The sequence below is a fragment of the Cololabis saira genome, chromosome 5, assembly GCF_033807715.1.
Source record: "Cololabis saira isolate AMF1-May2022 chromosome 5, fColSai1.1, whole genome shotgun sequence".
Classification (NCBI taxonomy): Eukaryota; Metazoa; Chordata; class Actinopteri; order Beloniformes; family Belonidae; genus Cololabis; species Cololabis saira.
In genome coordinates, this window is record NC_084591.1 from 30117038 (window position 1) to 30132030 (window position 14993).

The 14993-nt window shown below is 40.4% G+C and overlaps 1 protein-coding gene across 5 annotated transcripts in view; it reads left to right on the plus strand.

Moving 5' to 3' along the window:
- lrrc4ca (leucine rich repeat containing 4C, genome duplicate a) overlaps window positions 1-14044 on the plus strand; it is a 93973-nt gene extending 79929 nt beyond the window's left edge. For all 5 annotated transcript variants that reach the window (XM_061721501.1, XM_061721502.1, XM_061721499.1 and 2 more), the window contains one exon: window positions 8785-14044. In XM_061721501.1, the coding sequence (XP_061577485.1) occupies window positions 8838-10772 (1935 nt within the window). In that variant the 5' untranslated portion in view covers window positions 8785-8837 and the 3' untranslated portion in view covers window positions 10773-14044. The remainder of the gene's footprint in view (window positions 1-8784) is intronic.
- Window positions 14045-14993: the final 949 nt, after the last annotated feature.

A 14993-nucleotide genomic window follows, 5' to 3' on the forward strand; every position in this document is an offset into this window, starting at 1 on the left:
GTCATTTCTGATACTTATGGGGGGCGGTGGCCGTGAGTGCGAGGGCCCGTTCATTGCTGCTTGCAGCTTTAATTATTATTATTATTTTTCTTCTGACAAAGTGACGGCCTTTTTGCCCCCCTTAACATGCCCAAAAAGTCACCAAATTTTGCACCCAAGTCAGGCCTGGCGAAAAATTTGATATTTAATGGTTTGCATTAATGGGCGTGGCAAAATGGCTCAACAGCGCCCCCTTGAAAACTTTGTGCCTCAAGCCCCACGATACGGTTTGACGTACATGCACGAAAATCGGTACACACCTGTATCATGCGACAACTTAAAGAAAAGTCTCTTGGCGTCATGCCCGAAACCGAACAGGAAGTCGGCCATTTTGAATTAATCGTGTCACTTTGGCGCAATTTATGCCATTCCTTCGAGAGTTAATTCAGCCCGAACCGTATCGTGAACCCAGGTGTGTTATACATCAAAATGTGCGTCTCCATCCTGCGACTACACGCATTACTTTTCTCTTTCAAAAGTGTTACCGTGGCGACGCTAGACGCCAACAAGCGCACCCCCCCTTCATCTGATTGGTCCATATTTGATAGTTCCCCAAAAGGCACCAAATTTTGCATGCAAGCCAGGCCTGGCGATAAATTTGATATTTCATGGTTTGCATTAATGGGCGTGGCAAAATGGCTCAACAGCGCCCCCCGGAAAACTTTGTGCCTCAAGCCCCACAATACGGTTTGGCGTACATGCACGAAAATCGCTACACACCTCTATCATGGCACAACTTAAAGAAAAGTCTCTTGGAGCCATGGCCGAAACCGAACAGGATGTCGGCCATTTTGAATAAATTGTGTCATTTTGGCGAAATTTATGCCATTCCTTCGGCAGTTAATTCAGCCCGAACCGTAACGTGCACCCAGGTGTGTTATACATCAAAATGTGCGTCTCCATCCTGCAACAACACGCATTACTTTTCTCTTTTAAAAGTGTTACCGTGGCGACGCTAGACGCCAAAAGGCGCGCCCCCCCTTCATGTGATTGGTCCATATTTGATAGTTCTCCAAAAGTCACCAAATTTTGCATGCAAGCCAGGCCTTGTGATAAATTTGATATTTCATGGTTTGCATTAATGGGCGTGGTCTAACGGCTCAACAGCGCCCCCTAGAATATTTTTATCTGCCATAACTTTTGAATGGTTTGACATAGGAAGTTGTGGGTGGTGTCATGGGACTCTGTAATGAGTCCTTAAGCTTCGTTGGCCTTAATTAGCCCTGCCCCTTCTTCTGATTGGTTGTCCCGATTTTCTGCTATAACTTTGGAATGGTTTAACATAGAGAGTCCTGGGTGGTGTCATCAGATGCTTTATGGAGTCCTTGACCTTCATTGGCCAGAATTAGCCCCGCCTCTTCTTCTGATTGGTTGTTCCGATTTTCTGCTATAACTTTGTAATGGTTTGACATAGAGAGTCCTGGGTGGTGTCATCAGATTCTTTATGGACTCCTTGAGCTTCTTTGGCCTTAATTAGCCCCGCCCCTTCTTCTGATTCGTTGCCCCGATTTTCTGCTATAACTTTTGAATGGTTTGACATAGAAAGTCGTGGGTGGTGTCGTTTCTGATATGCTTAAGGGGGGCGGTGGCCGTGAGTGCGAGGGCCCGTTCATCGCTGCTTGCAGCTTTAATTTTTATTTGAACCTGACAGAAGTGATAATAAATATTAATTTACTGAACATTAACTAAGTAACATCAGAACAACAACAGAATTATTTGAAAAACCAAACTAAGGAAATTGGCTTGGGCAAGTTAGTTGGTAACCCTAGAAAAGATATAAATAGAAGATCCCACAAAGTGGTGAAAGCAGCACACCAAAAAATGTCGATGCAAGACAGGCTCAGTTACAAATTTCCATCTTTTATTGTGAACGCTGACGCGTTTCGGCCGGAGCCTTCTTCAGAGCAGATTACAATGGTTGTAATTTGGTTAAAAATTTGTAACTGAGCCTGTAACTGTAACTGAGGTGTGCTGCTTTCACCACTTTGTGGGATCTTCAAGTTAAGTTTCTTCAAGTCCAGCACCCACTGCCTACTTAATTGGCAGCAATCAGAGGAAGTGCAGCTGTCTTCTCCTTCCTCAAAAGATATAAATAGTTTGATCATAGTGACATTAAATTAAAATGTGTCATGTAATTAACAGCTCAAGAATCTTCAATCTTGCATTCAGTTTGACTGTTTATAAGGTGAAAGGTAATGACTCTGCTCTTTGGTATCATGGTGTTCGCCACACTGAACATGGACCAGAGAAAGCAAAAAGAGATCACAACTAAAATTGTAGACAAGTTAATTCCAAGGTCAAAGTACATCAGTGTGAGATTACACCATCCATCAATGATTGAGCCAAAGTGAACGGCAAAGGAAGTCTCCACTGTTGAAACCAAATCATTAAAAAAAAATTTTTTTTAATCATCAAAATTCGTATAAACAGGTCACAGAGCGCCTGGGAGATTGTCATTTGGACACATAAGACAAAACTGGAGCTTTTTGGCAAGTCAAATGGCTTCTATGTTCAGAGACACAAACATTCAAAGAAAATATGACTACTGCTACGACTACACCTACTGTAAAACATGAAGTAGGCTCTGTTACTGTATGTTTCTTGAGCTGCTTTGCTGCATCTGGTACAAGATGTTGTATATATCTGTGTATATGCCATGAAATATCAAGACTATCAAGGCATTCTGAAGCAAAATGAGCTGTCCAGTGTCAGAAAGCTTGGTCTCAGTAAGGTGACACAAAGTTAAAAACACCCAAGAGACAAAACATTGAACTCTTCTGAATGAGCCCTCTGTCAGTCCCTGACCTAAATCCTGTTGATAATGTGGAGAAGAAGCTGACAGATGCAGTCTGGAGAAGGCCCCCTTTAAACCTGATACAGATGGAGCAGTTTGGTCATGAGAAGTGGGACAAAATACCTGCCTACTAGTGCCCGTGTTTTATTGAGTTACAGAAATGTAATTGCAATTGCAAAGATGGACATGAAAGGTTAGCCAAGGCCAGTTTCATTGAACATCTTTAATGGAAGGGTAGCAACAAATATGTTCACATGTGTCTCTAATCTCTACATTACCCTAAGGAGTAATGTGTGTATTTTCTTTTGAAGTGTCTCTTACAAATGTTCTTTATTTATTCTTTATCCAGCTTCTATAAAATTGTGCTTGCACAACAAGCTCAAGAAAATGTGTCTTTTTAACATGAATTTCAAATTTGAGCTAATCACGACATGTACAAAACAAAAGGCACCATATGTATCAGAGGAAGACCGGCAATCCTGGCTTTATCCACAGCTAATGAGAGGGCAGTCTCTGTATTAGATCACTCATCTTTTTATGGAAATGATCAGGAGGAAGATAGATGCCCAGATGTAGTGCAGTTGACAGACCTCGGAAGCCTAAAGTGGTCCATGAATCGAGTATCATCTGGTACAGGAAAATTGGGATGACCTCCAAAACCTAATTTTCTTCCTAAAAATCTTATTAATAAGGTCTTCCAAGACTCCAAAGCAGCCATCCTTGTGCAAGATTGCTATGGATGGCTGCATCCATGTATGTAGCCCCAATTAATTGAAAATATATTTTAAATGCTAAAAGAATAAATAAATAAATATATAAATAAATAAATAAATAAATAAAAAGAGAGGACAGGGGATGCATTGGTATAATGATGCTGAAGATATAACTGCAAGGCAGAAAAAAAGGGGAAGACGAAAGAGGAGAGCTCTGAACAAGGTGAAAGAGGATATGCAGCAGGTTAGTGTGGCAGACTAAGATGCTGAGGACAGGGGAAAATAGAAACAAGTGATCTGCTCAAAATCAGAAAGCTGAAAAAGGCAGAAAAAGATTCAAGTCATACATTTTTTTTCCCCAGTACAGCTTACCCTCCCAGTCTTGAAAATATTCCAGGAACAAGTGTATGTGTGCACTGATGCATGCATGAGCTGCATACACAGTTCATACACATACACAATTCAGCATTTTCACACACTTATTTGACATGCTGCATCAACTTAATGAAGTGCTGTATTTAAAAACCTATGATCTTTCTGTAATCTTAACCATTTAGTTATAGTTCATTAATGCTAACAGTGCAGATGGTGTAATCTAAACTATCCTCTTGAGACCCAGCAAAATACAAGCTTGAGAAAACAGACATGTTTTAACTGCTCTCAGCAACAGTTTCACTCTTCCTCAGGAGGTAAGGTGTAGGTTTTAAAAAACTTTTTAGGAAAGGCTCAATGAACACCAAGACTCGCCTCTGTGCTCCCCGGATACTAAGTTGATGGCATCTGTGAGAAGCTATCCAAATTCACAAAGACTCAAGGAAATGATCACTAATGTCGTCTAACTAGGCACTGCAGGACACTCTTTCGTGTGTCCTGCAGTGTTACAGCAAAGTAAGTCTGCTGTAACACTGATGCGTTATCTTATAAGTGATCATAACACATGCTCATGAGAGCAGTTCAATTAAACATACAAATGAAACATGCATTCATATCCACAGGGAACACATTTTTACTTTTGTTTTGTCTCACTTACATGCCGTTTTCCCCCTAATGTCTTATTCCATTACTATAAGTAATATCTGCAAAGGGCCGTTGGGAAGGGGCCACAGACCTGTGGGTTGCGATATTAATCAATCAATTTAAAAGACAACCTTTTTTCAAAGATTTTGTGGCTTTAGTGGCCTTAATTGAAAATATTATGAGAGGAAATGGGGGTTCAGAGGGGGGGCGACATGCCGTAAAGGGCCACAGGCCACAAGGCTGCACAAAGACTGTAGCCTCTGTGAATGAGGCACTTGCTCATCTGAGTGAGCTGTCTGGAACCCCATCAAAAGACAATTTTTTTTTCCAGCACATGGCTCCAAGATGGATCCTTATGTTGTTTTTCTTCATATGTTTAGCTCAAGTTTCAGTTTGAAAAAACAGAAATTAATTCACAAATGCTTCACTTCTTCATCTGTCTGCCTTCTTGTTAATCTAAGTCATTCTTTACTTCTCTTCGCCAGACAGCGTGACAGCTTGCATGTTATAATTTTTTTCAAGAGTTGAAGAATGCATCATTTTCCTCATCTCATTTATGTTATCTCTCTTCATCTAATTCCATCATTGTGTTGCGTAAATCCATTTTTCCTGCTTCAACATCAGTGTGCTGACAAATTGTTTTGCTTTGTAAATCGACTTCATATTTTCAGCAGCCATAATTTGGATTTGGTTCTGCTGGTTCATTGTTTATCCTTTTCCTAGGTTTGATCTCTTGCAAAGAAATATGAATAAACTGAGTATGATACAAGATTTGAGCCAGAGTTTTATTACAGCTTGTTTTCTATTTTCCCATATAATTGACTACATTTCACATTTAAAATGTATTTTTCTTGCTTGAATACGGTAATAAGATGGGCAACAGGAATCCTTGGGGGAAAAATAGGTTTACTATGAGAGGGGATAAAAAACAACCCAACAGAAATGTAATAATGCACCATACCCCATCTAAAGAAACTTTTGGGTGTGCATGTCAGAGCCTATGCGACTTCTTAACATATTTTTGTGACAGAGTAGTTTTCATAACACATACTACACACTAGATCATTATTAATCATTGACACTTTACTCAAGGTGTAACTCTAATATCTAATACTCTGTTATGGAACATATGTGGGGTTTTTTTTTACATTTTTTTTTCTTTGTGGTTGTATAGATTTTCTGAAAGTGCTCCAGTTTCCTCCCACATTCAAAACATTCAGATCAGGTAGATTAGAGGATCTATAAATGTTTCTCTTTATCTGTTTTAGCTTTGTGACTCACTTCCAACCTGCCCAGTATTTCCTGTCTTTAACATATGAAACATGTAAAAATGAAACCTGACAACTGTATGACATCGCTGAGATCATTGGAGTCATGTTTGTCATAGCATTGTAAAGCTGCATCCAAGCAGAATGTAACATCTCGCAGTATCTTACTGCAAACCACAAATAACTGTCCTCCTGTACCCAACCTGATTAACAAGGGGGACCAAACATGTTGAACAATGGAGAACTAGTACACATCTGATCCAATTTATTAACCTGAACTGCTTCAGTTTGCACCACTGTTACTCTGATGTATGAGGTGATTGTGTGACTGTCCCACACAGACAGACATTTTATCTTTTTTAAAGAAATCTGCTTGGCTCACAAGGTTCCGAGCCAGAGTCTTAGGGTGCTTTCAGACCTGTGGCCCATTTGTTTTGTTCCGATTCAGGGGCTAAATTGATACAGTTGTTTTGTTTTTCATTTGTGGCGTTTGTGTTCACACGGCAACCGTCCGTAGCGGTTCAAAGCTGTTAACAAATGCCATGTGCGAAACAACTGTTCTCTCATTGGTCAGAACTGAACGCGGAACAAGTTTCTTCTTCCATACCCCGGGAAAAACAACAAGCCCCTTTCACAGAGAGGGCTCAAAGCACAGGCCGCCGCCGCCGAGCCCATTCATTGTGTATGTGCTACCGGTGCAAGAGCGGACCGCTCTGCCGTCGAGCTCAGCGGCGCCTGCCGCGGCGTTTGCGCCGCGCCTCCTTGCCCGAATTGAACATTTTTTAATTTCACCGTGCCGCGCTGTGACGACATCTCGGCACGTCCAATAAGAGAGGAGAGAGAAGGGAGAAGAGAGAAAGTTGTGTCCAATAGGAGAGAAGGTGGTGGAAGCTCTGCGCTGAGTCTTCTCCTTGCACCCCGGTCGCACATACACAATGAATGGAGTTGTGTCGGTTGCTGTGTCGATTATGTTCTCACTCCAAATTAACCGCTCCAGGTCTCGAATGGAAGCGAGCCGAGACCACCTCTCGTAGGCGATCTCGGCTCGCTTGTTTTGTGCCGCATCCGAGCGCAATTGCTGTGTTCACATATACCAAACAAATCGATCTTTAGGGGGAAGCGCTCCCTGTTTTGAAACAACTGCTCTAAACGGGACAGGTGTGAAAGCATCCTTAGTCTCTTTATATCTATCTCTTTATATCAATTGTCAAATTTTAAACAATGTATTTATGAGTATTTTCATTTTATCTGGATATTTGTGTCAACTAAAGCATTCAATTATGAAAAAAAGCTGTCAATTTTCTGTCACCCAGCAATTAATCAACCTATTGCTCCTGCTGTGCTTACATGTGCTGTGCAATGTTGTGTAGTTATAAGAAAACATCAGGCTTGACGAGTTATTCAGTATACTGTACAGGTAGTGCCGTCGAAGGGACTAACTAACTAAATATACTGATGCTACAAGAACACATAATTGTACCTTCCCAAAAATAGAAGACAGGAACAGATCCACAAAGAAATAAGGCTAGTCAGTACCTGCTCTCTTTTTTTTTTTTTGCCAAAACATGCATATGAAAATGTATTCTAGTTTGGCCATTTTTGCCTCGTTTACAATGAACTCAAGTCTCAGAAATTAAGAGTAATGTCAATGGTAGGTTCACTTGAAGTGAAATATTACAACTAAATAATTCATTACTTCTTTACAAAGTAGGCCTACAGCTAATTTCATGTCAAATGTTCCTTAGGGCAGCATGGTGGCTTGGTGGTTAGCACTGTTGCCTCACAGCGAAAAGGTTCCCGGTCCGACTCCCTGGCCCGGCAGGGGCCTTTCTGTGTGGAGTTTGCATGTTCTCCCCGTGTTTGCGTGGGTTCCCTCCGGGTACTCCGGCTTCCTCCCACAGTCCAAAAACATGCATAGTAGGTTAATTGGTGATTCTAAATTCCCCATAGGTGTGAGTGTGAGTAGCCTATGTCTGGTTGTCTGTCTCTATATGGCCCTGCTGCGATAGACTGGATAGGGGGAACCCCTGCCTCTCGCCTGTGATGGGCTGGGATAGGCTCCAGCAGACCCCGGTGACCCTGCAAAGCATAAAGTGGGTATAGATGATGGATGGATGGATGGATGGATGGATGGATGGATGGATGGATGGATGGATGGATGGATGGATGTTCCTAAGGGTCCGATAAACAAAGATTTTCTAAATAAGAGTCATACACCAAGCCTTATTTAGGAATTCAACCGAAAAACTTTGAGGAAAGATTCCAGATGCTGGGGACATGAAAGTAATGGGCTGCAGTATTTCAAGTCATCTTCCACTGACTTAAGGAAGACAAAGAAGAGTAAAGAGAAATCCAGGCACAATAATATAAAATCAATTGATACATTATTTGTAGTTGAGATGGCAGACCCAGAATCCGTAAAATAAACATCTGTGTTTCAATTACATTCCATTAGTTGGCACAGCATCACTTTTTTGTCAAATGCTAAATCTTAGCTAAAACTGAGATTTGCACAACTTTCCCAATCCTTTTTGAATTATTAGTTTGACATTCCAGTCACATATATGCCGTTTAGGAACCCTAAGATGCAATCATACATTTCCAGATATCACATTTCGATTGAACGTCTGACTGGTGTGTGGCAAGCCTCCTTATTTATTTTCCCATACTCTCAAGTAAAAATCACACTACACGGCGGTTTTAGTAGCTTTTCCTTCTTTTTTGTCTACCTCATGTAAAGATGCAACACAGACGTCAGGAGGTTCTTGGAGATTATTTTTCTTTTGATGTGTTTAAGATTGACGTTGCAAGGACAATGCACCCAGAAATATAAAAAGGGCTGTTAGGCACTCATACGTGGTTGCAATTTTGTGTGCTAGTTACAAAAGATGTATAAATTCAATTACTGTGTCTAATAAAGCTCCTTTGTTTTCTGTCTCCCATTTCATTACAGTGGCCCCAAATCCTCTTTTAAAACAAAGCGGAAGACCAGTCAATGAATTATGAATGTTCAACAAGATGACGTCCACTCAGCAGCAGCAGATGATGCGAGGTCCTAGGTGGAACCGGGCCTTGTCCGACCCTTTATTTGTGTTACTCCTGGCCCTCCAGCTGCTGGTGGTGGCAGGACTGGTCCGTGCTCAGACTTGTCCTTCTGTTTGCTCCTGTAGCAACCAGTTCAGCAAAGTCATCTGTACCCGCAGAGGACTGCGAGATGTTCCTGACGGAATTTCTACCAACACACGCTATCTGAATTTGCAAGAAAATCTTATCCAGGTCATTAAAGTGGACAGCTTCAAACATCTAAGACATTTAGAGATTCTGCAGCTGAGCAAAAACCACATACGTAAAATTGAACTTGGGGCCTTCAATGGACTGGCCAGCCTCAATACCTTGGAGCTTTTTGATAACCGCCTCACCACCATTCCAAATGGGGCATTTGAGTACCTATCCAAACTAAAGGAGCTTTGGCTTAGGAATAACCCAATAGAGAGCATTCCCTCTTATGCTTTTAATAGAGTTCCCTCGTTACGGAGGTTGGACCTTGGGGAACTCAAACGTCTCTCTTACATATCAGAGGGGGCCTTTGAAGGGCTGAGCAATCTGCGCTACTTAAATTTGGGAATGTGCAATCTCAAGGAAATTCCCAATCTCATTCCTCTTGTAAAGCTGGATGAACTTGAGATGTCTGGAAATCAGCTAACTATTATCCGGCCTGGCTCATTTAAGGGGCTTATTCACTTGCAGAAGCTATGGATGATGCATGCTCAGATTCAGACCATAGAAAGGAACTCCTTTGATGACCTGCAGTCACTCGTGGAGCTTAATCTAGCCCACAATAACCTTACCCTTTTGCCCCATGATCTGTTCACTCCTCTGCATCACCTGGAGAGGGTACACTTACACCACAATCCATGGAATTGCAACTGTGACATCCTCTGGCTAAGCTGGTGGCTTAAAGAGATGGTGCCAGCAAACACCAGCTGCTGTGCCCGCTGCAGCTCACCTACCCACCATAAGGGACGATACATTGGCGAGTTGGACCAGAATTACTTTCACTGTTATGCTCCTGTTATTGTGGAGCCCCCTGCAGACCTAAATGTGACAGAGGGAAGTGCTGCAGAGTTGAAATGCAGAGCCAGCTCGTTGACCTCAGTAAGCTGGATTACGCCCAATGGTTCCATCATGACACACGGGGCATACAAGGTCAGAATCTCTGTACTAAATGATGGTACACTGAACTTCACCAATGTTACCATGCAGGACACAGGCACGTATACATGTATGGTCAGTAATTCTGCGGGTAACACAACAGCATCTGCCACGCTCAATGTGTCCTCTACAGAGAACAGCAGTTTCAGCTACTTCACTACAGTGACGGTGGAGACAATAGAAACACCACACAGTGAAGTCTTGACAACTACTATTCAACAGAAGGTGGGTCCCACACCATCAGTTGGTCTATGGGAATCTGTTTCACCCACCTCTACAACAACCACTACAGTCCGAACCCCACACTCCACCCGTGCCACAGACAAGACCTACACGATCCCAGTCACGGAGGATTCACTGAATGGCTTGGATGAGGTAATGAAAACGACCAAGATCATCATTGGCTGCTTTGTTGCAATCACACTCATGGCAGCTGTCATGCTCATAATCTTCTACAAAATGCGCAAACAGCACCACCAGCAGAATCACCATGCACCTACACGCACCATTGAGATCATTAATGTGGATGAAGACTGTGTCACTGGGGGCCAAGGCTTGGAGGGTCACCTGACTCTCCCGCCTCTTGAGCATGAGCACCTCAACCACTACAGCACCTACAAGACTGCGTACAACCATGCCTCTACTATCAATTCCATACACAGCTCAGTGCACGAACCTTTGTTAATCCGGGCCAGCTCAAAAGACAATGTACAAGAGACCCAAATCTAATACTTTTGTGAGACATTATGAAACTGACGGGATCACGTTGTGGCATTACTGACAGGACAATACTGACAATAAGTTGTGAGGACTGTGCCTCAAATGTGGAGGAACAAACTCGTGCTTGGAAAATCACTGGCTGGTGACGTTATTTCAACGACTTTGGGAATTAGAGTATGTCTACAGTTTCAAAAAGTGTCTTTACAATACAGAAGTTATTTATTTAAGAAAAAATATTGTGGTTGAATTACAAAAAAAAAAAAGAATTTATTTTTATTATTTTTCATCTCTTAATTCATGTTTTATTTCATTTTCTTCTTTTTGTGTTTAAAGATTGGTTTACTAATATGCTTTCAAGCTCTTGTAGAGGACATTAGCTGAACAAAAGGCTAATTATCATTGCTTTTTAGTTGTTCTTTTGGTACAACTAAATATTTTGGCTCAGAATAGTAACCTAATTTTTCCCATGTATCAAACAAATCTAAAGCACATTAGGGATGTTTTGTGTTTTGCTTTCCAGCTGTGGATCAGGTGATGACATCTTTTGTGACCATCAGTAACTGAAATGATTTAAACGTACACATCATTTTGCAGTATCGCAGTGAGAGTATCAGTCATGAAATTCCACCATAATTCATGTTTGATTACATACATTACACACAGTAGGCATAGACCGAGGATCTTAAAAGCTTTACACAACTATTTAAGTGGAGGCTCACCGCTACCAAAGCTTCCTTCTTTGTTGTTGCTTTTTTTCCCCTAAATTACATTTTATTGATCTGTATGTCTTTCTCTTCTTAATGTATATGTCAGATATAATTTTAGGCTTGCACTCAAGTTTGATGAGATTGAAGTCCCTGAGCCCCCAGAGGTATGCTCTTATTGTTATAATGGAGATTGAGAAGTCAAAGCACCACTTTGGTGAAACATCATTGTAATTGAACAGGATGGGAGTAATGCCTGTGCTAATGCAGAGGATCCTGACATCACGTTAAACTTATAGTGCTGTGTATTGTTGCATACAAAGATGATTGTTTTGAAGCCAAATTTTTTTATGCTTGGACCCATTAACTCTTCTGCGGGACTGCAGGAGTGTAGTCAGAATCCGTCTTGTCATCTGAAGAAAGAGTTTAAACTTTTTTTTACAGGTGTCTGAGCATGTTACCTGTCATGTGTATGCCATTTTTCCACATGGAGATTCCTGGCAGTCCCAGATTCACACCCTGCCCCTGCCAACCGTTGGACTTGGCCCTGAGTGGCAAGGCTTGTGCAACAAGAGGGTGCATTCAGGCTGAATGTGTGGGATCAGGCATCAAACAGATGTTTGAGGTGCACCTGCCTCTCTCCCTCTCCCTTAGCAACAACGCAATTTACATTTTAATTGATGCGCTCATGGGCTTTAGATGGACACAGCTCTGCAGGCACCCATATCCTGGAAACCATTTCAGAGTCCCCACTGTGAAAAATGATGCCAGGCAACATAAATGCAGTGGTTAGGCAGACATTTGGCAGATGGTACAAGGTTTATTTTCAGCAAGTAACTGCAGCTTTTGCTCAACAGTAAAATGTATTTAAAAAAAAGTCAGGCCCATGCCATGCCATCAAAGTACCATGGCATCTGTGGATTGAGAGGACATTCCACTAACCTGAAAGCTGGAATTCTCCCCAAAACCTCTAAGATGAGAGTTCCATATATTTTTTCCTCACCAGGGATCAAAGATGATTGTGAATAATAAGTAAATCCTGTGTCGACCTCAGTTTCAGACTGTTGCAGTAGTTCTTATTGTTTTAAATGCAAAAATAAAAATCTAACTTTTTTTTTTTTTTTCAAACAATACCTTCCATATGATCATCGTCTCTGTGGTCTGGCTGTGACACTTTGATGAACAATACTGTTCAGCATGAAAGCTGTAATGCTCACAGGTCTGTGCATGTCACAGCACATTCCTCCTGCCTACTCTTCAGGGGAAACTACACTTAAAGAGATTAAACTTCAACAAAAAGAAAGAAAAATAACTAAAATAGTGTAAGTGCTTTAACAAGAGTACAGTTTTACTCTTGTAAGCATGAAGACGAGTGAATAAACTACAGTACCATCAGGCTGACATAATTCAAAATATATTACAGCAACTGTGAAACCCTACATTGAATGTTTCAATCTCAAAAAAAGATGAGTGAACCCTGGAGGACAAACAGATGCACCCCATCATTTATTGCATCAAGTGGGAGCTAGAATGAGATTCTGAGCACTTGCTTGCTTGAAAATTTTAACCGTTTTCAACTAAGCTCCAATTGCAAAGAGCTTGTATTTCCCTGTATGTTGCAAAACATTTGCCAAAATGTCTACATCAATCATAATCTTCACAAAAGAACTACGGTATAACTTTAGTTTAATTTTCACCCTTTTCTTTCCTCACCAGTTTAACAAATACAGCAGCAGAAATCATAAATTATGTCTGGTATCATTTTAGATTGAAAATGCACCTCTCGATTTAATAGTCGACTATAGACATCCACTAAAGGATAAGTTTTTGATCCTCAAGATTATTCTAATTTCTTCAGTAAATCAGTGACTTTTAATGAATGAAAGTAGATTTATTGACCATGACTGTGTAGCACATATAGCTTTTGTGAGGATTCCTGATTTGAATGAGGCCTCTTGTTAATATGAGTCCAGACAAAACAGAAGAAAGAAAAACTTGTTTAATTTTCTTATTATTATTATTTTCTTTTTCCCCATCACTTGGACACTCCTCAACCTATAATAGCAATTTCATGGAGTCTGGCACATTTGTAAACCATACGCTGGTGTGGACGTTCGTCATTATTCTGTGTTTGAATTCCTGTTGGTGGGATGTGAATTGCAAATTTATTTTGGAGAGTGTAACCATCTTCTCTGTTCACATTTAGTTGGAGGTAAATTGTCTGAAAATTTCAATGGTAAATCTGTTGCATTTTAGTCAAGCTGTCTCATGTATGTAAGATATCTAAGTATTTTTGATCAGTATTCTTTTTTTCCCAACATTATTTTTAAGTTTTTGTTATTTATTATTATTGTTTTTTTTCTGAGAGGGAATGCTGTTCTAGTGGTAGATTTATATAAAACATGTTTTGAGAATTAAAGAAAACAAAAAAGAACAATTTTTAAATTTTGATTTTACATGTGCCAACAACCTGTTCTGAAAGTTAAAATAGAGAAACATGCTGTAACAGAATAAGAGATTGATTTTCATGTAAGCATTCTCTCATGGCATTTAAAAGATATGGAGATTGATAATAGAGACCAGAGTTTGTAGTTCATACACAAAATATGGTTAAAATAAACTATTGTTGTTTTTCTGTATCGTCTGATTCTTGTTTTCAGCCAGTGCAACTACACTGTTTCAACAGTCTAATAGTGGAACGCTCATGTACAGCATAGTTTCTTTTTTTCTTTTTTTTTCTTTTTTTCCCCCACTTCACTCATTTTTCAAATTCTTCCATACACAATCCAAGTGTTTATTAAGTGTGTTGTATTTCACATGCAAACATATGTAATTATCTATGCAGTTGTAAAGATTACAGGTGACCATTTTGCATACATCCAGGTCATGAAAGTGGACAATTTCAAGCATCGAAGATAATTCTTCCATAAGAGGGAAAGGGATATAAACAGAATCTGAGAATCATTTGGGAGTTTGCCAGTCAAATTTGAGCGTCAAATATGTATGCTCACAAGGTATTATGTTTTTAAAAATCTGTGTAACTGTAGAACCTTGAGTGCTTGTTTTAAGTAACTTATGCCAGTAGCATTAAACCACACAGTCTTGCCTTTGCTGCAAGAATGAACGGAATTACTTAAGGACCTCACGGGATAGAAGATGGAAGGTAATGTATAAATCACATCACATCCCAATTTCACATCATATACAATATAATTTTCTCATTTTCTTAAGTTACAATTAAAGACAGTCACAAAAAAGGGAAGGAAACCTAAAAAATGTATCTTCTTTACTCAACAAACGGACGGTGCAGGCCTGGGCTTCGGCAAATGGCATGAATGCTATCAATGAAAAACAAATGCAACAACAGATAAGCCTCTACTCATGAACATTCAAGTGGCAAACTTTCATACTTACAAACAAAGTAATTAAATAAATAAAGTAACCAGATGGTGGCAGCAACTACACATGATGCTTTTCATTGCTATTGTCTGATCAATAAAGAGAAAAGAAGGCTGCCGATGACGAG